This window comes from Chionomys nivalis, chromosome 24 (assembly GCF_950005125.1).
Source record: "Chionomys nivalis chromosome 24, mChiNiv1.1, whole genome shotgun sequence".
Classification (NCBI taxonomy): Eukaryota; Metazoa; Chordata; class Mammalia; order Rodentia; family Cricetidae; genus Chionomys; species Chionomys nivalis.
In genome coordinates, this window is record NC_080109.1 from 2,851,639 (window position 1) to 2,879,256 (window position 27,618).

Genomic DNA, 27,618 nt, shown 5'->3' on the forward strand with positions numbered 1-27,618 from the left:
GCGCTGTGCAGAACAGAGCTTGGCTGGGAAGCGAGAGACTTGGCCTTGGAGAATGGTGGGCACGGATGGGACATCTGCAGTGAGAGGGACAGAAGAGCAGTCTGGCCTTGTCCTCTCAGTCTGTGCTAACACGTTGAAGATTTTATGAACTGCCTGATGTGGGAACTCAAGCCCAGGCCCTCTGGAAGACAGTAATGGCTCTTAGCCCCTGCCATCTCTCCACACCCAGTACACTGAAGCTATAGTGAAGGGACCCTGGGCTGAGAGGACCAGAGACAGGGACTGGAGGGTTAGCAGCACTGGGAGTAGAGGAACTGGAGAGAGAAGCTGGAGAGTCAGGACGACCAGCGCTCCAAACAGGTGAAGCCTGGCCGCATAATGCCCCCAGGGTTAATGTGGGCTGGGCACTGCAGGGCTTAGTTGGCCTTGGCTTCTCTTTGTCCACCCTGCTCATGTTTCCTCCTGAAATACACGTAATAGTATTTGAAGGGGATGTTTGCTTAATTTACAAAATTAGTGGCCTTTTTATTGATGTCATAGTGTATTCTATATTAATATGCAATTAATATAGAATATACAATATTAATATAGAATATACAATATAATATACAATGAGCTATACAGTGTCTTTCTGTCTTTAAATTACTTTTTTATTTTTGAGACAGGATCTCACTGTGCAGTCTGACTGGCCTTGAACTCTTTATGTACACCTTGCTGGTCTCTTAACTCCAACTACTTCTGCCTCTCTAGTGCTCGGACTAGGCCACCATGCTCAGCTAAATAATATGTTTTCTATACTTAGAGATTTTATTATTAGATCTTATTATTTTGATTAGTGTCTTATATGATTAAACTTAAAATGTTAAAAAAGGCTCTTGAAGTGATATCTAACTTGTTTTGAAATTATGTTCAGGCTATGTTTTAAACCAGTAGGTTATTTACTTACCGTGTCTGAGAGACCAATTGCCAACTTATGGCTTTATATTGCCATTATGACATCATTAAACAAAAAGATTTTTGTGTATGTGTGTGTGTGTGTCTGTGTGTCTGTCATTGAGTATGTGCAGGTATATGTGGTGCCCACAGAGGCCAGAAGGGGGATTTTTCCCCCCAGGAGGTAGAGTTACAGGAGCTTGTTGGTTGACTGATGTTGGTGTTGGGACCCAAAGTTGGGTCTTCCTGAAGATGAGTAAGCACTTTTAACCACTGCCCCCCTGTTCTAAATCTCCACTGACGGCTGGGTCACTTTAGTTATTCACTGCTGCTCAGCGTCGCACCGTTGGGGACTGTGTGTCTTTGAGACAGTTGCTAATGGGTGTTCTTTCACTCCAGGGTGACTCTGAAGAGGACATGGAGGAGCCTTCTCAAGAACAGAGGTAAGGAGAGGGGACAGATCGTTGCCTGCCGGGCATCCCTACGTCACTGGGTGTATTGGTCTCTACATGTTTCTCTCTGTATATGTGTTTACTGTTCTCTGTAAGATACCTTTCTCTTTGACCTCAGTGGACTCTACGTTCTCCAGTAATTCAATCTGATTTTGTTTTAAAATGATACAAAAAATGGTTGTCAATACTCCCTTGTTTGCCACACCTTGTTTTTCCTGGGGTGTATTATGCCTGCCTTTTTGTTTAGAAACCTCTGTGAGGTCAGACTCTGTGCCCAGTGCTGAGGAGAGCATACCAAACAAGTTCTGCGTTGCCTTGTGTTGTGTGTAGTGTCCGTCAGTAAAAAGACTTTTTCCTGCTGTTCTGTGTGTTCCCAGTTGTGCACACACACACAGCCTTAGGACTTCTGTTTCCTAAGAAACGCCTTCCCCTTCAGGTCAGCCTCAGTAGCCCATGGCTCACAGCTGGATCAGCCTGGACCCTACTCCATGTTGCTGGTGGCCGTTATTCCAATATTGTGCTGTTATTTTGCTCCCAGCTGCTTTGCTTTTTAACCTGATTTCTCCCTCTGTTTTTTCCTCTTGTTTATTTGTCTGTTCCGCTCTTGAGAATTGAGATTGTTCCTGATGTGTGAAGATCATATCATGACCTAGATGGAAGGCTCCTGTTAGAGACCTTCTTTGTGTCCATTTCTAGAATGCAGAGTGTGGAGCTCTAAGAATTCCCTCAGTGTTACGTGATGGGTGACTAGTCACTGACCTATGTATGAAGTATTCACTGACTTACCTACGCCAGAACTGTCATTGTTCAGTTGATTTTATTTTTATTTATTAATTTATTAATTAATTTATTTATTTATTTTTGGTCTTTTGAGACAGGGTTTCTCTGTGGTTTTGGAGCCTGTCCTGGAACTAGCTCTTGTAGACCAGGCTGGTCTCAAACTCACGGAGATCCGACTGCCTCTGCCCCCCGAGTGCTGGGATTAAAGGCGTGCGCCACCACCACCCAGCGTTCAGTTGATTTTAAAAACTTCCTCACGCCCGTTCAATAGCTGGTGACTTAAAATTAAATGTTTGAACAGGCGTGGTAGATTTCTTATAGCCCTAGTGCTTGTTTGGGAGGTAGAAGCAGGAGGATTGGGAGTTCAAGGTCATCCTTGGCAACATTGTCAGTTTGAAGCCCTCTTGATCTACATAAGACCATGTCTTAGGAAACCAAAGGCAAAGCCCAAATACATCAAGACTTGCTTTAGAATAAAGATTTACAAGAGAATGACAAAGGTCCAAAGAGAGGCCTTGCACGATTGTCACCAAGCACAACCTGTTGAAACGTTAGCATCGTCTAAAGCTCTGGTACATTCATTGCCATGAAGGCAGCGTTGCTGTTGTACTGTGGACTAAGGTCTGTTCTTTGTTTAGACGTCGATAGTGTTTTCCTAATATCCTCTCCAGGGCCGTTCTCGGTGGCCTTCAGTGTCTTCTTCGCACACTGTATGTGGTTCTTCTGTGGGGATTTAGCGAGTTGGTTGTTCAGCCACTTACATCACATGTGTGCATGGAGACTGATTCCTTGATTTTAATCCTATGCATTCTTTAAGGCAGTTCCAAAGTTCCTCAACTGGGAAGGATCCTCTGCTTTTGAGTGTGATCATGGGCGTCTCGTCTGTAGGTCCAGGGTCACATGTGAAGGTTTAGTAGCCATGTTTCCTTGGGCATGGGTGATTTTTCCATTGATCACTTTTCTAAATTTTGATGGACTTGTGAGGAGGTCAGGTATTTTGTATAATGTCCTTGAATTTTAGCTTGTCTGGTAACTTTTCTCTGCTTGAATGGGCCAGAGTATGGGGGAGGAAGGCCACAAGACAGGCTGCTTTGCTGTCTTGTCACGACAATATGCGTGCATCAGCTTCTCCTTGGATTCTGAACCCTTTCTTTTCTTTTGTTCTTGTTTTTTTTTCCTAGACAGGGTTTCTCTTTGTAGCTTTGGCTGTCCTGGAACTCGCTCTGTAGACCGGGCTGCTCTGCCTCCCGAGCACTGGGGTTAAAGGCATGAGCCACCATCGTTAAGCTCTCCTTTGATTATGACTTGGGTTACCAGGTCACCGTCTGTCTGTCTGTCTCCCTGCCGGGGCTCATCTCACCGCCTCCTTCACACCGTGTTCTCTGGGGGTAAATTTATTATGTAGAATTAAGCTACATCAACCCAGGTTGTTTGAATTTTCTGTGTAGATTTGCGGCCCTCCTATTTATTTAGTAATTCATGTGACTATGCTCTGAGACATAGCCCAGCGCCGTGTTTCCTTCTGTTTTAGTACCATTCGTACTCAATCTTCATTGAGGCCACTCATACCGTTTTACACCTCTTAATTACTTTTTTATAATTTTATGAATGACACCACAGTGCTAGCGTTTAATGATAGACAAAGTCAGTGGAGCTCCCATGGCCAGCTCAGCAAAACCGTGCGTTCTGTCAAGATATCCTAGAGCAGCTACGCCTATGGCAACTCGAGACTTGAACATGAACTTGGCTGTACAGCAGTCTGGGCTTTGAGAAAGCGTGACTGGTGCTGCCGTGGATCTGCCTGTCTAGAGAAAATCTAGATGCTGAAATGTCAGTGTTGCACCAGCCGAGGCTGCCCAACCGCTGCTGACTCTGGCCGTGGGGCCTCTGTGGCCTGTTACCTCACACTCACCTCAGCTGAGGAAGCTGTCAGTGCCACTGGCCTTGGTGAAGACTCTGTGTTATCTTGACATCATCTTCTGTGGCTGCTCTGTAATTGTGTTTGGTTGCAAGCCAGGAAGGCACTATTTGAAGCCCGTCTTCCTTCTCGCCTCCCCATCCCTCCTTTCCTCCTGGGTGTTCTCAGATATCAGCAGCAATCTACTCCTTTGCTGAGAAAAGGAGATTGCTTTGGGAGATTCTGATGAGAGGGAGCAAACCTGAGTGACTCCAGCTCGTACTTGAGTAAATGCTCTCCGGGAAGCTGAGCTGGCTCCTTGAGCACACGGCTCTTGGGTAAGCCTTTTTGGAACACAGTAGTGTCTAATAGGATCAGAAGAGTTGAAGAATTGCTAAGGGAATGAATAATGTTATTTTAGCTTTGAAAATGATTGTAGAAATCACAATCACTGCCTGGCTAGGTACAGTGTCTGTAGAATGCTCTTCATTAGTGTTAATTTGTACCATGCCGAGGGTAGAACCCAGGCCTCTACATACTATAGAACAGTACTCTACCACCTAGTCCCTTTTGAACCTCAGAATGTATTTTTTTTTAAGGGGGTGTTTAAGGCAGGGTCCTGGACTTGCTCTGTAGACCAGGCTGTAGACTCACAGAGATGGGCCTGCCCCTGCCTCTGCCTCCCGAGTGCTGGGATTAAAGGTGTGCGTCACCACTTCCCAGCTCAGAACGCATTTTTATCTGCTTAGGAAGAGCAGCAAAAACAGTTTAATGTCGGTCAGTTAAAGGCGGATCCTGAAGTGGGGACACCAGAAGTCGGGACACTCCTGGAGGCCCTCCGCAGCTGAGAGGCACCTGCTCTTGAGTTTCTGTATGATATATATATGAGAAGATTGCATATTCCATGTAGATAGAGTGTATATAACCTATATAATATATAAATACTACATAGAATATGGCAAGCAGATTGTACCTTCTGCCCAGAACTCTCACCTAGTGTCCACCAATATCTTCAAAGCTAGTGTGTCCAAACTGAGCTCCTGGACTCTTCCTTTCTCCAGCATCAGGTCCTGGGGAAAAAGAGCAAGCACCCTGAGCTAAGAGTCATGTCAGCATGCTGTATACAGTGAGGTACAGAAGGAGGGAGGGAGGGTCCCTTTACTCCTCATACCCTCTCAGAACCCAGAGTCATCTTCAGAGATTCCTCTGCCTCTGTCCAGCCAGGTCTTCAAGACATTCCCATCCCAGGGATGCACTGAATCCCTCCTCTTGAGATCAGCCCATTTTGTGTTACATTATTGCTGGATAGAGTACAGACTCCCAGGTGTGGCACAGGCACAGAAGGTCATTTTGTGATTGAGGGTCTTGTCCACCTTTTCAGTCCTTCCCCACATTCCCTTTTTCTTTTAGCCTTATGACTGTGTGTCCTCTCTGCTCCTCCCTTCCACCTTCCCTCACCCTCCCTGAACCTTGCTGACATTAAGATTAGCACAGGGTGCTTGCTTCTTTGTAGAAATTACCTTTTGTGGTACCAAGGTCCAACCTGGTACTCCTTCTGTTGATTCCCTAGTTCCAGACTCAGTCACCGACACTGAGTTGAAAAGCTGCTAGATGCTATTCTGCAAAATTGTGCTATTAAATAGTCGTCTTTTAACTCAATTGCATGTTCTCCATAACCAAGTCCACAGTCAGTCACTGCTGTGAGAGCCGTGGCACCAGTGCCTGTGTTAGGGCTGTGGCTTCACATCGAGCCCACTGCAGGAGTGACATGTGACAAGAGACTGTGGATCAGGCGCTGTCAATATAAAGTTCCTTGGTGCCTCTTACAGGGCTGGGTTACGGGGAGGGCGCAGGATGCATGTGTCTAGTTATGGTCTTTCTAGCTTTAACATTTTAAGAGGGTTGTCTTTGACTGCAATCAGTCTTGTCATTTAGGTTTTCTTCATAAAGTACAGGCTTTCTAACGGTGCTCATGGTATACATTAAAAAGTTCTCTAGCCACAAAATACTTTAAAAATAGTTTTTAAATTTAAATTTGTGTTGTGAAGATATTAGCCAAGTGTAAACGGAGACTCTGCTCTCATTCCTGGAGAACATATTCCTAGCATCCGGAGGGGAATCCCACATCAGCAAAGCTGCAGTCAATTTATATAATTATTTAGCTTTAATTGAAATAAATTAGAAAAATAATACACTGGAGCTAGCAGACTTTGATTTGACTTTTTTTAGATATTTAAATAAACTTTTACAGACTCTTGCCTTGGCAAGTTTTGTGTGCATTTGTATGTTAATATTAACTATTTGAACCTTCATTGGGGTCATATCAAATTATTTATTTATTTATTTATTTATTTTTGAGACAGGGTTTCTCTGCATAACAAACAGTCCTGGCTTCCTGGAACTTGCTCTCTAGACCAGGCTGTCCTTGAACTCACTGAGATCCTCTTCCTTCTGCCTCCCAAGGGCTGGGATTAAAGGCGTTCACCCCCACCACCCAGCTCCCAAATAATTTTTCAGTCCTTCAAGAATTGCTAAGTGTTAGCCTAAAATAAAAAATAGGTGAGCCCCTTTAATGCCAGCGACTCCTGGAGTGAGCAAAGGGGCTCACAGCATGAGAGGTGTGAGTGTGGTTGTGTGTGTGTGTGTGTGTGTGTGTGTGTGTGTGTGTGTGTGTGTGTGTGGAGATGAGCTGGTCCAGGCGGAATCACACTGCTCCTTCCTCTGGATGGGGCAGCCTTTAGAGAAGTCACTCATCTCAGGTAAAGGGCATTCTGCGCACACCTCTGTGGCTGGCTGATTATCGCTCCAGGTTCAGCGGCAGAATCACTTCATGGAGCCCATTTAGTAGATGGGCATTCGGCAGAGACAGCCAGGCAGAGGCGCAGCCAGGAAGATGTGCCCATCGAATCGAAACAAGCATAGGAAAGACTCCGAGAAGTGAGTGAACCTGGGACAAGAGCCAAGGTACAGTTGTGAGACAGGGAGACACTGGGCTTTTAAGCCCTGGGAACCCAGGTTTTAATTTCTTAGGGAAATCACGGATCTAGGAAGCACTGAGCTGATTGATGCTTTGGTGTTAGGCTGCTGTTCTGTGGTGGGCACTGTGATTTGAATTGCTCTACACCGTGTTACAATGGCCCGTGAGACACGGAGGCCCTAATTGTAGAGGTGTCTTGATACCACAGTGGCAGTACTGGTTAATTCTGTGAAGGTGTTCTAGACTTCTTGTTACTTAAGATAACAGCACAGCTGGGATTTCAATACTTAAAATAATTTCCCCAGGCAGCGTTTTCTGTCTGGGAACACCAGCATTAGGAATATGGGGTCTCCTGGGAGCTTGTTACTCTTTTAAATGAATTGTCATCAAATTATTAGTTTGCTGTTAAGAGTTTTGCACATGTGAAATCTGAGTCTAGAGTGGTTGTGCCTGGACCCTCCCCCCCCAATTCTCTCTCTCTCTCTCTCTCTCTCTCTTTCTCTCTCTCTCTCTCTCTCTCTCTCACACACACACACACACACACACGCCACAGGAGAAGAATGTCACAAATTTCTGTGGCAGTCTAGAGAGTGTGTCACAGACACTGTGGTTGAGTGCTTGGGCTTCTCTTCCTGAAGACCTGGGTTTGAGTCTCAGCACCCATACGGTCATGTATAATCATCTTTAAGTCCAGTTCCAGTGGACACAGGCCTTACGCAAACACGCGCACAGACGTATGCAGACAAAACACCCATACACATAAAAAAAATTGAGACTTTCCAGTTCTTAAAGATTACTCCTATTCTAGAAGGTGTCCTTATCTACTTCTTGGTGTTTTCCTCGCTAAGGTGAACCTTTGTGAGCTTGAGAAACAGGTTTAGAGAACCATTCCTACTCCCCCAGCCTCCGTCTCTGCTTTCTGTTCAGATGTAGCTCTGAGGGACGTACCACTGCCGGACTGTTCTCCTACAGGGAGGAGGTCTGCCCCCGTGAGATGCTCTGAGGTGCCCACCGCTGCTGCATTTGCAGCTGGTTTGTAGGGTTGGCTTTAGTGAGACCTCAACCATCGAGTGGTCTCTAAATAGAACAGATGTTGTTGCCATCTAAACAGAGCCAACCGGACGATACTAAGAGAGATGCGTCTAATAGGAGTTTTAGGGGAAGTCTTCTGGGCTCATCATTAATTTTTTGCTTTTTTAATCAGGCCAAGCTAAATCCAATTCATGCATTAAAACTGAATTTAAGTATTTGCCCTGGTATTGTTCCTGTGGTTTACAGATTGCTCTCAGATGTGTTGTACTTCGATGGCCAGGTGGCTGTGTGGTAGTATTCTTATTTTCTTGATGAGGATAGATATCCATAATGGTAAAATAAGGTTGCAGATCTGTAAAAGACAGACAGATCAGATGTGTGTCCTACGTGCCCTCTTTCTGTGTATACCGGTACCCTGGCGTTGAATACAAAGGAAAATAGGTTGGGAACCATTTTCCCACTTGGATATAATGACAGCATGCTCCTGTGGGAAGGCACCATGTCCAGGATATAATGACAGCATGCTCCTGTGGGAAGACACCATGTCCAGGATTGAACTGAGGAAGTGCTTCCGTTCTTTATTGCTTGTAGTTCCTAGCAAAACCCCAGGAAAATATGATGAGCTGGCTCTTGAGACAATCTCAGAGTTGGATCTTTTACCACGCGCTGGACCAGAACTTCAGTTTTACGCTCTTGCAAAATTTTAATCCTTCATGAGCATTCTAGTATGACCTTTTGAAATAATCTGGAAAATATAGACGTGGTATCGTAGTGCACCCGGCCTTTGTAGACCACATGTCACCGTGCTGTGTCCAGATAAGCTGTCCTGTTGGCTTGCTTTGCTTTGTGATTATTTCCAACAGCAAGGAGCAGAAAACCCTGACTCAGCCAGCTCCAACAGTAAAGCAAGCATCATGTCACCTAGCCAGAAGCCGGGGCAGGGTGGCTCTGGGCTGGTCGACTCAGCAGGTTTCCTACCTGCTTGTCTTGCTGTGATCACATTTGCAGACCTGCAGACCTCTTCCAGAAGGGCAGGTTCAAATAACCCCCAAATGGTGCCTCTTTCTCAGTAGCATCCTTAAGCCCCATTCTTGAATCTCCCAAGACACTCACGGTGGATCTGTGCCTGTCACGGTCCCTTACTGGCCTGGGGTTTAGTCACAAGGGAGTTATGGTCATTGACCACAACAGGGGCTTTGCCCGAGTGGGAACAGGGACCTGGAGAGTGGGGAGCCAGCAGCAAGTGAGTAACTGGGACCAGGTATGGGGTGAGCCACCCAAGGTAGTGCTTCTCCAGTGCGGTCCCTCCTGCAGACTCAGCGTTACCTGGGAACTTGTTAGACAGCTGAGTTCTCAGACCCCACCCAGGCCTACTGAGTCAGAAGCTCCAGGGGAGAGGCCCAGCCATCTGTGTTAAGGAGCCCTCTGGGTGATTCTGATGCAGGCTACAGCTTGAGCGCGCTGGTCTAGCGTGAGACATCTGAGGGATCACGCTGCTAAATTACCTTTGTTGACAATTAAATGATGAGAGGCAGAGGTGATCTTGTGGGTCAAGCAGTCAGTAGGAGCTGGGAGGTGAAAGTTGTTCAGTCTTTCCTGTCATCACCAGCTCAGGGTTTTCGCAGACTAAGCTTGCAATATTCTCTTCATATGGTATCCAGTTGTGTCACTGTGAGGCCGGTGTCCAGCCTGCTGTGGCACACTGGTGAGCAGGTGGGTTAGGCTCTGGCATGATAGCTTCCAGCAGAGAACTGAGGACCTTTCTCAAGCCATTTGTTATAAAGGATGTGTGTTTGGCAGAAAACATTGGCCTGATAACAGAAAGACTCTGTTACTGAGTGGGAGCGGCCACTCATAATACAGAGCAATGTGTATGCCCAGGCTGTCTGTCTGCTGTGACATGTGGCAAGGCTGAGGCTGTGTGAGAGAGGGGCTGGGGCGGGGAGAATGTTGGAGTGCAAAAGGATAGGAAGTAGAAGTTGGAAGTGTTCTAAGAACTCTGAGAAAATGGGGTGGCAATCAATACAGGAACCACTCACACTGAAGGGGACTTCTGTGTTCCCGCATCTCCCTCCTCCCTCAGCCCCACCCAATGACTCAGGGTGTCAGGAACTTGGATGGTACTGGGGCAGGCCGCGGCCCAGAGGAGGCAGCTGGGAGCTAGAGAGAAGCAATAAGATTGGCACAAGGATTGTCATGTGTAGTTCTGTGGGAGAGGGGACTCCCCAACTCAGCCATAGGCTGGGGATTCCCTGAGGTCCTTCTGCGGTACTGTGGGAACCCTCGCTGGCTGAGGGGGTGGATATTAGGGTAAGAAGGGAAGCAAGTTCCTGTGTGGTGTGCTTGTTTTCTAGGGCTGATGTAACAGAACCATAAACGGTGCTTAGAGCATTAGAAATGAGTTCTGTCTGGGCCTGGAGAGCAGCAGCTCGGTCTGGGTGCCGAAAGGGCCGCTCCCTCTACAACGCGCAGGGCTCCCTTTGCATCAGCTGTCTGGCAGCTGTTGCTGTTCATTGACTTGGAGCCGCCTCACTCTGCTCTCTGCTTTTGTCCCTGTGTGTCTCTCTTCTGGCAGGATGACTACGTAGTTTAACTCGTAGCCAGCTATAACTTACTAGGCCTTATGAGTAGCCGCTCACCTTCCCTTCTGCCCCCTCCCATCCCTAGCTCCCCCTAACTCTGGTGCTCAGAGGAAGCATGGTTTGGTCAGCAACAGGTTGTCCAGCTCCGTGTCAGCTTCACAGGCATTCCTGAGGATCTTTGTCAGCCCGAGGGTTGGCACACAGTGAATGGATCTTCTTTCTAAATTATTTCTTTGTGTGTACTTGTAGGTGTCCGTGCTAAGAAAATGACAATAGATCGTGAGCTCTGAGCAGCTCTGTGTGTGTGTGTGTGTTCATTGTGAGAAATTAAGTGGGAAGGTGTGGGAATATGTTGGTAAAGAGCAAGTGGGTGAACTCGTGAACGCAAACCATGCTTCTTCCGTTGGAATTCAGAATGACGGGACCACAGAAGAGGCTGTGGATCGTGTGTGCTGAGGTGTGCAGGGCCAGCATCTTCAGCTTAGCTGTTAGCTGCCTGGCCAGTGGGGACTTGCTGGTGCATCCTGAGGACTGTTCCTTGGCTTGGCAGAAACTCCTGTTGTTTTCTGTAAATGCTTGAATCCTGGAGGGCAGTCCCTGCGTTCAAACATTTTAATGACATTTACTCAAGGGTGTTTCCAGTGCTGCCGAAGGAAGAGCTGTGTTCAGAAAGTCTGTTTTCAGGTGGGAAATGCCATATCCAAATTGCCTGTTAGTTGGACTTTCATGTAACTTAATTGGCAGCTTTGTGTTTGGGGAGAAGTTGATCTGTGGTCCTGAAATTGGTTCCGGGTGGGGTGGTGTAATTCCCTGGTAATTAGGTGCCGTCCCAGCACCTGCTCTTGTCCTTAGCGGCAGAACCATGAGAGGTGGAGAAAGCTCTGGGTCTCTAGTCCGTAATCTTTTAATCCCTTTAACCTGGGCTGTAAAACGAGGCTACATTTTAATTAGAAAATATATCTAGGCGGCCTGGAAGGGGTTTCATAATTCACCACTTTTGGGTTCTGGCTAGTGGGGAGCCTCTCCCTAATTGCCTGGCTAGATGCAGTTGCAGGTTAACCCTGAGTCTCACTGAGCCAGCACTCTAGGTTAAGAAACGAGCCTAAAGCCCAAGCAGGAGCAGGTAGAGTGAGTTAAGTTCAAGGATGTGACCTTGATCTTGTCTCTGCAGACTTAACCATGATGCCAGCTTGGGGATTAGGGTTTGTGGCTGATGGCGTGGCGGTAACTTGCACTCTTTTGAGTTTAAGGCCTGTCTCACTTAAGTACTATTTACGTTTTCTTCAATTTCCTCATTGGAACTGGGAATCGAAAGGGGGGAGGCTGGACAAGGAAAAAGTGTTGTAAGAGACTCAGCATCTGTGATAGTAAGAGAAGGGCAGAATGCAGAAGCAGACCAGGGCACGGGTAGGGAGTGCTAGGTTTCAGGGCGTTTTTGCACACACATGCCCGATAAGGTTCTGACCAAACAGCTGTTAGTTCAGTGGTGAGAAATCCCTGGTCTTTTGCATTGTTGTTTGCTCAGTGATTTCTATCTTTTTTTGCCCCTGTAATTATTTATGTGGTCAGTAATAACTTTTATTCTTGTAAACATGTTTATGGACAGCTTGAAATGTGTTGTCGTATTAGTTCATTCTGTTTATGCATTTATTTTGAGCAACTGTGTAATCAAAACCCTCAGCACACTTACTATCATCTCTGTTAATTTTTAGTGCTACCTTTGTAGAGTATGATTTTACTTTATTTATTTTTTGGTGCTAAGGATTGAGTGTGCGTGTACTAATAAATACGATGTGTTGCCAAGCTGTAGCTCCAGCCCGGTTATATTGTCATTTTTCTTAAGTTTTCTTTAGGTTTTGGTAGATAGACTTTTAGTAACAGAAAGTTAGGTAGACTATGTTACTTTCTAGCCTGCTGTGGAGATTTTGAACCGAGGTATAATGATGATAGTAGCGATGATAAGGACTTACCCTGCGCAAAACCGTACATAAGCATGGCAGGTCTTTTCCTTGCAGACATTTTGGAGGAAGCTCAGGTGGGATATTTGTGTCAGGACATCAGCCGTGTATCATTTTATTTAGAAACAGGACATCATCCTGCTGAAGGAGGAGACTTTGCATACTTATTGGGGGGAGTAGGCCTTCAGCTCAGTAATGCTGCACCCTTGGTATGGGGTTCTTACACGTAGGTCCTCCAAGACAACTCTTATCCATGCTTGTACAAAGGCCTCCTGGGAAAAGATGCTCTGAATCTGTTCCCTTTCCATGGTTTGAAATTTCATTTAGTTTATATTTTGTATTTCTTGAGGAAAAAGTAGCCTAGACCGGCATTGAATTCACTGTGTACTTAATGACCCGGAACTTTTGATCCCCCTGTCTCGACCTGAGTGCTGGGATTACAGTGCATGCATTTTTATGATAAAGGTGAGGACATATTCCTTTTGTACCTCACCAAAGTTTGTTTTGAAATTATTATATTAATTATTAATTAATATACTATTAAAAGTTGACCCCTGCTCCTAGCATCCTGCTTCTCCTGTCTGGTTCTCCCCACTTGATCACCAGGCTCAGAGAGCAGATGGCTCAGCGAATAACACACGCTTGCTGTGCTCATTTCTTTCTGTTGCCCTGTGAAAACACTGCACAAAAGCTGCTTACAGAAAGGAGTTTATTTGGGCTATGGTTTCAGAGGAAGAGTCCAGGATAATAGGAGCGGCATGCCAGCAGGAGGCTGGAGCAGGGACCCAAAAGATCACATCACTGCACTTTGGAAGCAGAGAGCAGGAATTGGGGCGGCTCTGTAGACCCTGCAGTGCCCATGCCGTAACTTACATTGTCCTAAAGGGTCTATAGCCTTCCGAACAGCACTGCTAGCCGGGGGCCAAGTGTTCAAAGACGGAAGCCTATGGATGATCCTCATTCAAAAAACGAATGCTCTTCAAGTCTGCCCACTTGACTTCCATCCCTGAAATGCAGGGTGGAGGGGAAGACCCTGCTGCTGAAGGTTGTCCTGACCTCACACATGCACTCTGCCATGCCAGCATGACCAGCACACTAATAATACATAAAACAACATGAGAAAGCACATCTCAGTTGAAGACAGTGAGGATTCTGAACGTTAGGTGGCATTTCTGGGGCAGTGGTGACATCCAGACCCAGTTGCTGCAAGGACCATATCTGGGTCCATGGTCCCACCACAGCGGGACCTGTGCCAAAGTCTAAGTCTTAAAATGCCACTGAAGGTTACACAGAAATCCAGGGTTGGAGCTGCAGCCTGAGGCTTTGGTGGCGTCTGGGGCCATGCTGCCACTAGACCCATCCCAGCCTGCATGACCAGTGTTCCCACCTGGAGCTCAAACTGCTGCCGGGGGCTGTATCTGCATTCCTGGTCTAGTTGCAGCTGGGTTTTGTGTTGATATCTGTGGCCTGTGGCACCTCAGGGGGCCATAGAAACCATGTGTGATGAAATCAGAGATCCATCCTGAGGCAACCCCGCCTTTGCAGGCCCAGAGAAAGCTGGTCCTGTCTTTCACTGAATACTGCAGAAAAAGAGCTGGCCCTGACCCTCTCAGAAGAGCTGACCCCTACTCTCAGGGGCGATAACCCCACCCCTCATCACAGGGAGAGCTGGCCCTGACTCTCACAGGAGAGCTGACCCTGATGGCAGAGGTAAGGGAGCTCAGTCCCCCCTCCCCCGCCCTTACCTGAGGCCTGAAATGACCAGCTTGTCTATCACCCAAGTCCACAGCGGGGCCTTGGGTTAGCCCACCCTAACGTCTGCCCCATCTAGGGCCTGCCGGAGCCTGTGAAGGGACCAGTCCTGTGGAACAGTACCAACAGGATCTCCATGACTTGGGGTAGCCCAGAGATAATTCTGGTGAGGATCCAGTGGTGGTGGTGGACCAGAAACCAGACCAGTGACTCTTGGATGAGCATTTGCTAGTGAAGCTGATGGACAAAAGGGCGTCCTATGTGTCACACTGAGACCTCCAGAACCACCAGGACGGATGAAGAGGTGCTGGAGAGGCAGGAGAGATGGAGAAGCCAAGAGTTGGTCTTATTGTTTTTTTTTTCTTTTTGTTTGTTTGCTTGTCTTTTTTTGATTTTTTTAAATTTTTTGTTTGAGTATAATGCTACATGGGTGAGGGGAGGATGTGGGGGACCCAGAAGTGAGTGGAATTAGGGTTCATGTTGTGAAATTACCACAGAATCAACGAGAAATATATATTACTAAAAAGAAGCTGGGCAGGCCAGACGTTGGTGGCACAAGCCTTTAATCCCAGCACTTGGGAGGCAGAGGCAGGCAGATCTCTGTGAGTTAGAGGCCAGTCTCATCTGTAAGAGCTAGTTCCAGGGCTACAGAGAAACCCTGTCTTGAAAAAAAAAAGAAGACTGTGGGTACGAGAGTCTCACTCACACTCAGTCATAGTGTGCTTGCTAGCATGTGTGAGGCCATGGCTTTGGTCTCCCACACTGCAAAAACAAAACAACAACAAAAAGGATGTCTGTTGGTGATAATAAGCTGGCATTTCATAGTTGCTAGAAAGCCCCTGAAGCACATTGGTCAAATGAGTAAGTTATAAACATTCTCTGTGCTCAAGAAAGGAATGTGGTTTTGAGAGAGACTTTGGGTTCTGCAAAGCAAGATATGCTTGCGAGCTGAGCTTCTCTTTAGTTCTTTCCACCTAAAATGTTTCTGGCTGGCGAGTTCTGAAGTAGTGAGTTTGTGGGAGCCTCGGGCTGAGTTACACGGACAGCTGACAGGGAGAAGCAGGGAGCAGAAGTCAGAAACGGAGCCAGGGCTGGGCTCTTTCTCCCGGGAGCTCTGTGTTTGTGGCTGGCCTGTGAAATAGCACTGCATGTCCAGGTGGCTTTGGCAGTGACTGCCTGGAGCAGGATATTGTTTTCCCGCCTCCAGGCCGGGTTGCAGCACAGTGCCTAAGGTTTGCTGTGCCTTAGACTCCCAGGCTTAACTCTGACATCTGCTAGTGACATCAGCTACTGACAGTTTGCTAAAGCTTTTGTGCCTTTGTTTCCCTTTCTCTAAAACAAGGGTTCTATACTGCTTCACTGGAGTGTGGGGTTTAGTACATATAAAAACCATGCCTGCGGGAGCTTGTGGTTGGCAGTAAATACCAGAGTGTGTGTTCTTTAGAGGGAGTCCGCTTGTGAGAGCTTCATGGAAGTAGAATGAGTTTAATGCTGTACTTAGAAAGGGAACCCTCTGACTAATATACAGGCCAAAGACTAGGAAAAAATGGCAAATGTCCAATAGCGCTTCTGTATAGGTGGTGTTATAGTAAATACTCAGCCAAGAAGGATGTTCATAGTACTGGATTCTTCTCAGAAAAATGTTATCTGTGCAACCTGGAAGACTTCATTCTGAAATGTCCAATATTTACCCTTAGTAAAGAGTTGTTACTTTATTATTTCACTGTTTATTTTTGCTTGCTGTGCTCTGCAGTCATATATATTTAAGTGTCTTTATTCGTGTGTCTGTACATGTGTGTAGCATGTGCATGCCATGGCGTGCGTGTGGGAGGTCAAAGGACAACAGTAGGCACCTGTGCTCTCCTTCCATTGTGTGTCACCAGGCCTCTACCCACTGAGCTACCTCACGAGCCCACAGAAGTGTCTGGACTCAGGCAGGGGAGCACACGGAGACGGTAATGGCACAGAGACTCCGGTCCCCTTTGTTCTGAGTCAGTGGCCCAGTGAAAGTCCCTTGTGCTAGGCTGTCCTTTCCCGGCTGTGGTCGTGGTGCAGGCTGCCGTGCCTCAAGAATGGGAAGTTGTCCTCCAGCAAACAAGTGGTTGTGGGGCTTCAGGAAAGAGCCATGCTGCGAGGTTACTGAATGGTGGGCCTTTGGGGCTGTTGTCAGGAGTCCAAGCTAACAGCAGCCAGCGGGGCCAGGGAGACAAGTTCCTGAAGTCCAGGGTTCAGTGAACTGCCCCCAGACTTGTCCAGTGTCTCTTTGTTCCGTCTGAGGAGGTGTGAGAGGTCTGGGGAGAATAGTTGCTGTCTCCAGGAGAAGCATAGAGCTGTTTTAGAGGCTACCAGGGGTGTGGCTGTACCCTGCATTGGGGAGGCGTGTCAGCTGTAGACGCAGAGTAATCTGAAGGTAATTCCTAGAGCGCAGCCAGGCTGTGAAGTCCCTGCTAGCTGCCCTCCAGGGAGCGGAACCAAATCAGAAAGTTTAAGACAGCCCCAAAATCAAACCAGATTAGACTGGATTTAGTGGATAATAATTCTTTAGAAGTGGCTCACATTATACTTGCCACAAGTGTTACCTGAGAAACTTGCCCTAAACGATATGGAAAAACAAGTCCCAAACATTTTTTTAAACAATCTTATTTTGCATATAAATCTCAGTTCCTTTTCCCTCCTGTCCTCCCAATTCCTCCCACTTTCTCCTCACCCCACCCCCATCCACTCCTCAGAGAGGATGAGGCCTCCCATGGGGAGTCATCAAAGTCTGTCATATCACTTGAGTGAGGACCAAGGGCCTCCCCCCTGTATCTAGGCTGAGCAAGGTCTCCCTCCATAGGGAATGGGCTCCACAGAGCCAGATCATGCTCTAGGCACAAGTCCTGGTTCCACTGCTGGTGCCCCACGGACTGCCCATGCCACCACACAACTGTCACCCACGTTCAGAGGGCCTAGTTCCGTCCTGTGCTGGTTCCCCAGCTGTTAGTTTAGGTCACTCAGCTCCCATTAGCTCCGGTCAGCAGTTTCTGTGAGTATCTCCATCATGGTCTTGGTCCCCTTGCTCAGAACAAGTCCCACACATTTAAATCCCTTAATATTTGAACTAGCCGGGCGGTGGTGGCGCACGCCTTTAATCCCAGCACGCGGGAGGCAGAGGCAGGCGGATCTCTGTGAGTTCGAGACCAGCCTGGTCTACAGAGCTAGTTCCAGGACAGGCTCCAAAGCCACAGAGAAACCCTGTCTCGAAAAACCAAAAAAAAAAAAAAAAAAAAATTTGAACTAAATTCTGTCAAGAAACTAGCAAACAATAGATAAATAAGGGCAGTTCTTTACAGTGGGAGAGGGAGGCACACCGAGAATAAGGGAAACTTGTCTTTCAATAATACCTCTTACCTCTGTATTATTCAGTGATTTGGTAGTGCATACCCCTTCCCCAGCCACACACTTAGCCTAAACTAGCCCCTCCTCAGAGGTCACCAACAAATTTTGTTGAACCCAGCCCCGTTGGTTCTGATAGTCCGTTGGTGTTCATGAAGACATTTTCGAAAGGACTGTCTTGCAGTGGGACCCTGGGGAAGGTTCCCCTTGCCTCTGAAAGACAGCAGTGAGAGTGTGGTGCTGAGGGCAGGCAGGGTACAGAGACTTGAAACTGCCCAGGACCTCCCCTTACTTAACTTGTTCTTGGTTAGGCCTCCTGCAGCTTCAGGCCCCAAACACTGGTTACATCTGTGTTTTAGGTACTTCTCCTGGCCTTAGGGACACATCCCTCAGAAACCTGGGACTCTAACCCAGTTTCAAGTATTCTGTCCCTAGAACCATTTATGGAGAGTGAATTTGATCAAGTTAGACCCTGTGTTTTGTGTTCATCTTTCCAAAGGCGTTTTTGCAGTCTACATTTCTGGCAGGGCATTTCCCACCCTGGAGTTTGACTCTGGTAGGTAGTGAGAAGCTATTGATTGGACTCACAGATAGAACAGGATGCCGTTAGGGCTAGCCGCCTGACATGCTGTAGTCTTTCCTGTTCTATATTTTGTCTCTGTAAATGCATTTCAAAATGCAGAAATGCTCACTGTGTTTCCCCCCTTTTAAATCAATGAGCATTTAAACAATAAAGTCAAAAGGTTCGTACATTGACCATCCAAATAGGCTTATGTCTCCCAGTCCAGCTCTTACAGGTGTCCTTAAAACTTTTGAGAGAAGAAGCCATTGTGTGAGCAGCTTGACATTCGGATCCACCAGGTTCTCTGCGTAGCTCCGTTTTGGTTGTCCGTCTGCTGCTAGTGTGGAGGAGGCCGGGAGGCAGAGTGGAAATGGCAGCGCCTGCTTTATCACACACACCTCTCTGAAGGCGCTGGGCAGCCTGAGCCGCTGTGGAGGCGTCCTGTGCTGGATGCCCCATTGCCTGCAGCCCTCCGTCTCCTCCTCTGGGGCCAAGAGTCTCGAGGGGCCTCTGAAGGCGGCAGCGGCAGTCCCCCGGCCAGGAGGCTGACTGGCCGGCTTTCCAAGCTCTGCTGCCCTCCCCTCGAGCCCCTCCCATGGGTTAATACGTTCCTGCAGTACGTGCTTCTCATAGCTTGGTTTACCAAAAGAGGTTTTGCAAGGTGCTAGGAAGGAGGCTACTCATTCTTTGCACGGCATTTAGGGTTAGTTGTACTACATGGGGGTGTAGGGCAGGAGGGTCCAGCAAATGCGTCCTCCATTTGTAGTCTACAGCATGAAAGGTGAAGGGAGCTCCTGTGGTCCATGGGGCCCCAGGGTGTCCTCACTCTGAGCAAAGCTGGACCTACCTCACTGCAGGTATATACCAACTCAGAGGCCCTCAAGGGAAGAGAAGCCCTGTGCGGTGTAAGAGGTGCGCGTTTGCAGTGTGGGAACCCAGAGCCGAGAGGTGACAGCTGGTGCTCCCCAGCCAGTGTTCCCAGGTGGTGCTCCCCACCGGTGCTCCCCAGCCGGTGTTCCCAGCCGGTGCTCCCCAGTCGGTGTTCCCAATGGATACTCCCCAGCCGGTGCTTCACAGTCTGTGCCTTACAGCTGGTACTCCCCAGCCAGTGTCCCCAGTGGAGCTCCAGAGTTAATGCTGGTTCTGCTGTGTTTCTCCTGATTGGAGTCTGACATGCAGAACTCGGACAACCCTTTATTTTCTAAAACCTCATTCTGGCTGATCCTGACACAGCTCACTTTTCTCTGTTCTATTAGAACTTCCGGGTGGGCTAGGCCTGAACCTACTATTCAAGGATTCTGAGGCTGCACTGTGTGTCTTATGAGCATCACCATAGGCTGTGAACTCCTTGCGGGGAGTATTTCTCAGCTGTCAGCCTCCAGAGCTCACACTCCATCTGGCGGATTTGGGTAGTGTTCAGCATCTCTGCCCGTGGCTGCCGACCTGCAGTAGCACCAGATGCAGCTCCAGCAAAGGCTTTAGCACAGTCTGCAATGTGTCAGTTTTGCCAGTAATCCTCTCCCTGCCAGTGAAGGTGTAAGTCTCTCTATTGATTGTCAGCGTCCGCTGGACCCCTTTGTATGATGGGAAAGTTACTGCCACTATTGTGGTTTGGATGAGATATGTCCCCTGTAGTCTCTGACATTTAAGTATTTGGTCCCCAGCTGATGATGCTGTTCTTGCTGGAGGCTTACGAGGTGTGGTCTTGCTGGAGGAACTATGTCTGTCCCTAGAGGCAGGCTCTGGAGCTGAAGACTCAGCCATTTCCAGTTCTGGATGTCGGCCCTCAGCTTCCCATGTCTGCAGCCAAGCCTTTCCTCCGCAGGCTGGGGTTCTGATCCTGGGCAGCACGGCTGGGACTGGCTCTTCCTGCTGAGCCTCTCGCTGGCACTCTGTTCTGGGAGTCAGACTCACATCTGCCGACTTGGGCTTCCACCCCCTGGCTACAGTCTCTGCTGAAGGGCACTCTCTTCCCTGCCAGAGGGCTTACCGTGCTGTGCTCATTTGTACAGTTACCAAATGTTGGTTGGTTTTATCGCCTTCTTAACTTTTCCACGCTAAACTTTTCCCTCTCTTTACCCGCTAATGTTTGTTTGGTAAAAACTGTTTTTTTTTTTTTTTTTTTTTTTTTTTTTTTTTCCCAGTGGAAATTTTGCCAGAAGTGTTAGAGTGGCAGGGTTGTGGTGGCAACAGTGCCATGTGTTGTGGACACGTTCCTTTTCTTTCTTTCTTTCTTTCTTTCTTTCTTTCTTTCTTTCTTTCTTTCTTTTTTTTGGTTTGGGTGTTATTTATTATAATGAAACCTGAAACTTCCTTGGAGCCTCTGGCTGCCTCTTCCTTGTACTGCTTTTTTAAAAATTAAAATTGCATTATATTTATTTATTTTTGATGGGCGTGTAAGTATGTGGGCATAACTGCCATGGTGCACCCATGGAGGACAGAGGACTTGTAGGATCAAGTCTCTTCTTCACCATGTGGGTTACTGGGGCTCCATTCAGTTCCTCCATATTCCCTGTCTCATGGTAGTTTTTATGGTCAAACAAACTAAAGAACACCCAACAGGCATACTAACTGCAGGCCTTCTTTTTACCTTTTTTTTTCTCTCTCCTTACCTTCCTCCCTCCCTCAGCAGAATAAGTGCTCTTGATAATACATTCTTGGGTAATTGAATGCATTATAAAAATAAGTATTTGCACCAGGTGTGGCAGTGCACACTTTAATCCTGGCACTTGGGAGGCGGAGGCAGAGACGGGCAAATCTCTGTGAGATGTAGGGTAGCCTCGTGTACATAGTGAGATTCTTTCTCAAGAAGGCAACAATGAAAATGTGTGTGCATTTGTTCTCATTAAAGTTTTATATTATTGCCTTGGCAGTATCTTAGCTTGTTGAGATCAGAGAAACACACACACACACACACGCACACAGTTTTTGTTTGTTTCCCGTCGTGGGAAAAGTGATGCAGATGACCAGTGCCTTAGTTTCCTTTCTCTCCCCACATCCTATTTAGTGGCAGGACAGATTTTAAAAGAAAAGACCCCTTCACTGAAGAAACAGTTAGTGGGAAATTTTCAGAGAACTCTGGGTGATGGCAAGTGGATGCAGAGGCTGAGGGATACAATTCGGAGGTAGAGACATTTCCTATCATGCTTAAGGACCAGGTTCCTTCCTGTTGTGCCCCATCCCACCCCAGCCCCCCAAAATGTGTGGATGGAGACAGAAACTGATGAGGGGAGCGGAGAGAAGGCTGTGGCACTTGATTAGTTATTAGATGTTCATACAGTGCATTGAAAGACTCCCATTTAGTACCAGGCGAGGATGAAGAGAACGTTCTCAAAGTGTGTGTGTGTGTGTGATGGGGACGGGCCACCTTTAAGGTCATGAGACTTACAGTGTCCACCTCACAGGAGATTTGCAATGACTAAGGTTAAAAAAAGTCTATTAATCCCCTATTGTATTTTCTGGCCCATGGTAAGGGATTGCAGTTTGTGTGTGTGCGTGCGCATGTGCTATTGGAACTGCACCTGCTGCTTTTACTGTCACTGCGATGGCTTTGGTGTTAGTGAAGCATGTCGTTGAGGTTTGGGGTCAGCTTTATGCGACAGCACAGTGGCAGAGGCACCGCCCGAGAGCAGCAGGCAGGCAGGAATCCTGGGATGGAACAGTGGTCATCAGTGTTGCAGCTTATTCCGTCTTGAAGTCTTCAGTAGCATTTAGCGTAGATATTATGTTCAGGTCCCTTCCAGGGAGGAGGAAAGAGCTGACGTAGGAATGTGTGTGCTGTGTGTGATTTCCTAACAGTCGTATGGTTGTATCTCACGTCCACAGTAAGCTAGAAGAGGAGCTATCCTTCTGCTAGGTGTCCACTTAGAAATCTCTTCCTAAACCCGGACATACTGGCTCATGCTCAAGAGCCTGAGACCGGAGGATTGCTGCAAGTTTGATACCAGCTGGGGCAACAGAATAAGATTCTGCCTAAAAATAAAAGGCTGGGCAGCACTCAGAAGCCAGGGGCAGGCAAAGCTTTGGTTTGAAGACAGCTGAGGTATATAGTAAGTTCCAGGATAGCCTTTGCCACTGAGATGGGAGACTGGCTCAAAAACCCAAACAGGACAGAAGCAAAGCCGGCGAGCATCTCTTTGTGCCAGCGATGTGAAGGGAAAGCTGGCTGGGTTTGGTACCCAGCGTCCTCTTTGTCAGAAGTGAGCCTTATCATTCACATTCCTGATTTACACTTATGGAACGCTAATTCTTTAGGTCCAAACACCAAGGACCATTGGCTTTTTACTTACATTTCTGTTGACAAAAGATTATTATGCATTAGATTTGGCCTTAAACCACCAAAGCTTTTTTATATTTAGCTAATAAACATTTGGAAGGGTTCTGTTGAAAGGCTGAGCTCAGACTCACTGCATAGCCAGAGGTAACTGGAAGTGACTGAATTTGCTTTGGGAATCCCAGCATCTGGCATGGGGGGTAATTCATATGGCTTTGGGAGTGCCACCAACTTCTGGTGCCATAGCTTGTTCGAAGCCTACTGAGGAGTGCTATGAATTCCCTTCTGGAAAATCCCCGTCTTCAGTTTTTACATCATTCTCTTCTGTCAAGAGGATAAGTGAAGGTCCAATACTCCATTCCTAAATGTGGCCTTTCTAGAAAGCAATGCCTCTTTTTGCTGACTGTTTTTTCTCCCTTTCTTGATTCCTGTTTTTCTTGACTGTGTTTATTTTTGCTGACCTAAATACTTGAGATCTATTTTTAGATGCAAAACTCAAGATGCCTGGAGGCTAATCTCAATATAAAATGTGCAGGAGCACAGAGAAACAGAATTGCAGTTTCTCACGTGTAGCTGGGAGAGCCTTTGCTCATTCGGGAAATTTCGTAAGAACCTTACCACTTAGCAGGTGCGCGTTCGCTGCTCCTCATGGCTGTAACTTCTCATCTCATTCACCCTTTCTCTTACTCATCTACAGAGTAGAGGGGATTTTCTCATTTCAGAGTTTTTTTTTCTTTTAAATTGTCTCTGGATTACAGCATAGTTTTAAAATTGCCTGCATCCAGGACAGGATGAACAGCATTAGCATAGAACCTGCTACAGTTAATTCGCATAAAGACAGGGGCCTGGGAAGGTGGCTTAGTGGATAAACCATTGAAGCCTGGAGAACTAGAGTTCAGATCTCCAGGACCCCCACGTAAAAACTGGGTGGGTGTGGTGGCTGCCAGGAATCCCCGCTCCAGGGGCAGGGACGGAATACCTGTGCAAGCCAGCCAGCTAGATTAGCTGGAATAGTGAGCTCTGACTTTCAGCCATGCCTCAGGAGTTTAAGTGTTCAGTGACAGGGGAAAGGTCTCACAGTAAGTCTCAGGGCTTCCATGTGTATGCATGCACATATGCCCGTGTCCATACTAGCATGCAGCTCATCACACACACATGAAATGAAAAAAAAATTAAGCAAAATGAATAGGCTGCTTATGAGTTACTAACATTTTAAAATTAATAATTATTTATGTAGTTGTATACAAAGCACCTTAGCTTTGGGAAACCTGCTGGATGGACTACGTTGGATGGGAAGAACTGTCTGTGGTTAAGAGAAAGCAGTAGGTATATAGAACATTAATTCTTCAGTTCTCTTTTGTGCCTGGGGCTGGTTAGGAGGACACAGGATGGGACCCTGCAGTGTGCTGGAGTGTGCTTTCAGGCTAGAGGTTTCACTTCAAGCAAAGCAAGGCTAATATCTTTTTCTTGGTAGCCTTACTGCAGAAATTTACTAACTGCCATTCTGGTTGTGAATTTGCTTTGGAAATGACTGAGGATCAGGAAAAACAGGCTTATGTTAAGTAAAAATCATAGCTGAGGCAATTTAAAACTTATTATTCTGGGTTTTCCAGCATATAGTGAAACCCTTGCTTTTAATCATAGTAAAACACAAAATGCCTTTTTTCCTCAACAAAAGAAATAGCCTATTCAAATGGTAATTATTTTGCTCATTGGCTAGGCTAACTTGTAATTTAGATTTCCTTTTTTTTTTTTTTTTTTTTTTTGAGATGGGGTTTCTCCAATAGGTTTTCTTGTAAATGATTTCCCCCCCATTTATCTGCAGAAGCAGCAAAATACTGTATGTCTCTTAAGTAGGTTTTGAGACTTGCTTCACAAGAACCTTCTTCTCTCCTAGTGCAATGCAGGCTGCAGAATCCTTGGCTTTCTCACAGGACCTCATTTGCAGCAGACGAAATGCAGTTGTCAAAGATGGCTACCTGCATCTGAATGCCAATTTGTTTTTCTAGAGTGACCAGCCTTCAAGAGCCTGTCTTGAAATAGTCACATTCTGAAATACTGGGCCTCAGGATTTAGATATGTCTCTTAAGGGAAAGCACTTTACCCCTTAACAAGACTGAAGGGGAAAAGAACATTGCTGTGACCCTGTTGGCCTTCTTATTTTCTGTAGAGGTGCATTCTAGGTCTCCGCACATTGCATAAGACAGAATTAAATTTATTCTCCATCTAAAATGTCTTGTGCAGAGAAATGAGGAGAATCAGAAAACAGGAGGTAGTGCCATATCTGAATTGAGAGGGGGATACTCAGTAAGTGCAGAACAGGACTTGAGCAGTGCTGGGTGCTTGTTGGAAGGATGGAAAAGTATGGGAAGTGCCCAGGCTCGCTGGGTAAAGAGTGCTGGGCAGAGCAGAGGGCCAAGTATGGGTATGTTGTTCTAGATTTTGATAGCCTGACTTCTTTCCTGTGAAATTGAAACCTTTCCGTGATGTCAAAAAAGATCAGAAAGTGTTTTTTAAGTAGAAGACAGAGAAGAACAATTTACATATTGGTAGGGCTAGCCGGAGAGAGAAACCAAAGAGTAGGTGTGGTACTATGCCAACCACGTGTTCCCAAAGGCAACGCCGTCTGCTTTTGGAAGAGCCCACCAGCATCTTGGAAAGATTGTCACCTCTCAGTTACAGTTCTGTAAAATATGAGATAAAATGCCTTCTCAAAGACTGCCATAAGAAATTGAATACTTAGCTGGGCGGTGGTGGCACATGTCTTTAATCCCAGCACTCGGGAGGCAGAGGCAGGCAGATTGCTGTGAGTTCGAGGCCAGCCTGGTTTACAAGAACTAGTCTAGGACAGGCTCCAAAGCTACAGAGAAACCCTGTCTCGAAAAAACAAAAAAAAACAAAACAAAAACAAGAATAAGAATAAGAATAAGAAGAAGAAGAAGAAGAAGAAGAAGAAGAAGAAGAAGAAGAAGAAAAGAAGAAGAAGAAGAAATTGAATACTTTTAATACTTTTTAAGGACAAGAGAATTGGACCATCATCATATTTCTCAAAATGACATATGACATACAGGGTGACATACAACAATTTTATATTCAGCTAAAATGTCCTTCAGTTATGAAGACCAGAAACCAGTCTTTGCAAATATGGGGAGTCAGTGTCCATAAGTCCTTGCTAAGAAGGGGTGTGTGCTGGCTTCCCATACCTGAGAGAGCTGTGAAAGAGCTCTCAGTTCTGTACGGGTCAGTGCCACAGGGTACCCTTCAGTACCAGAGGGCGAATAAACTGACAAGATGCTCTTACCTCGTTCATTACTTGGTGCTGCTAAGAGTCTAGTACTGCACATGCTTGCTGGGTTTGCACTTTTTTCTGAGTTGTGAATCTTGACTTCCTAAAAGAAAACACAGAACGAAAAACACAAGTAGAAGAGTCATCAAAACAGTGTCACCTGGCGTGAAGATGTCACCTGGGACTTCAGTTCTGCAGTGACATGTCCCGATGTGTCTTCCCATTCAACGTTTGGTAATTGTACACCATATCACTCACCTGTAAGATTACTGGGACAGATTATTAATGATGATTCTGGAAGACTTGCCCAAATTACAATGTGTGAATAATGCTTTGCTTTTTAAAAATAAGTTTAGCCGGGCGGCGGTGGCGCACGCCTTTAATCCCAGCACTTGGGAGGCAGAGGCAGGCGGATCTCTGTGAGTTCGAGGCCAGCCTGATCTACAAGAGCTAGTTCCAGGACAGGCTCCAAAACCACAGGGAAACCCTGTCTCGAAAAAAACAAAACAAAACAAAACAAAAAAACAACAAAAAAAATAAGTTTAAAAAGATGGTGTGAGCCGGGCGGTGGTGATGCACGCCTTTAATCCCAGCACTTGGGAGGCAGAGGCTGGTGGATCTCTGTGAGTTCGAGACCAGCCTGGTCTACAAGAGCTAGTTCCAGGACAGGCTCCAAAGCCACAGAGAAACCCTGTCTCAAAAAACCAAAAAAAAAAAAAAAAAGTAAAAAGATGGTGTGTAGCCGGGCGGTGGTGGCGCATGCCTTTAATCCCAGCACTCGGGAGGCAGAGGCAGGTGGATCTCTGTGAATTCGAGACCAGCCTGGTCTACAAGAGCTAGTTCCAGGACAGGCTCCAAAACCACAGAGAAACCTTGTCTCGAAAAACCAAAAAAAAAAAAAAGATGGTGTGTTTTTAGGTGCATGGACTCTTGCAACATATGATACACCCTCTGATTTTTTTTCTTGTTGTTGTTGTTAAAATATACTGAACTTGGGGTGTAGCTTACTGGTAGAGTGCTTGATTTAACCCCCTGCGCAGAGGGAGAGAAGAGAGGAGAGGAGGGAGAAAAAGTAAGGGCAGTTAATCGGGTGACCTACAAGTTAGAATAATACATTACCCTAGAATAATACATTACAATAGAAACTAATTTTTATTCCTGGGTATTCTTTAGTTTGGTGGTTCCCAAAGTGACCCACTCCTCAGAATCCTCTAGGAAGCAGAATTACTGGTGCATCCAGCCCCACCCTGTAGTAACTGAATCGAATCTACAGGCTGTCACAGCTGGAACTCATGGCTTCACAGTCGCTTTGTCTAGGTCCACAGCTGATTTCAGGTGCCCTATTCTGATCTTGCTAACTGGAATCTATCAGGAAAGAGAGTGCAGTGTTGGTTCTGCAGAAGGCTCGGTTTCCACTTGGAAGCCGGTCTTAGGAAATGGAATGGTATGAAACCAATATTCCCATGAGAGCTTATTCTCATGGTACTGATGCTAGGGTCCAGGGCTTCCGTGCTAAGCATGTGCCTTACCACCAGACAGCATGTATGTGAAACAGTTGACTTTATTTAGAGTTTGGGTAATTTAGAAAGACTTTATCTTTTTCTGGGCCATCTCTATGTGCCTCTGAACTCAAGGTCTGTCATCCTTTCCGTTGACTGAGAGCCGTGGCTGCGAGCTGGAGATATTTGGAGACTCTTCAAGTGTCCATCATTTGAGGGAACCGTGGCAGACACGTAGACCTTAGGCGGTCTTAATCTTC

At 46.6% G+C, this 27,618-nt stretch overlaps 1 protein-coding gene across 2 annotated transcripts in view; it reads left to right on the forward strand.

Annotated features, from left to right (window-relative positions):
* Positions 1-27,618, forward strand: part of Tmem131l (transmembrane 131 like) — a 116,462-nt gene that overhangs the window by 6,400 nt on the left and 82,444 nt on the right. For both annotated transcript variants that reach the window (XM_057757116.1, XM_057757114.1), the window contains exon 3: positions 1,333-1,376. In XM_057757116.1, coding sequence (XP_057613099.1) covers positions 1,333-1,376 — 44 coding nt within the window. The remainder of the gene's footprint in view (positions 1-1,332; positions 1,377-27,618) is intronic.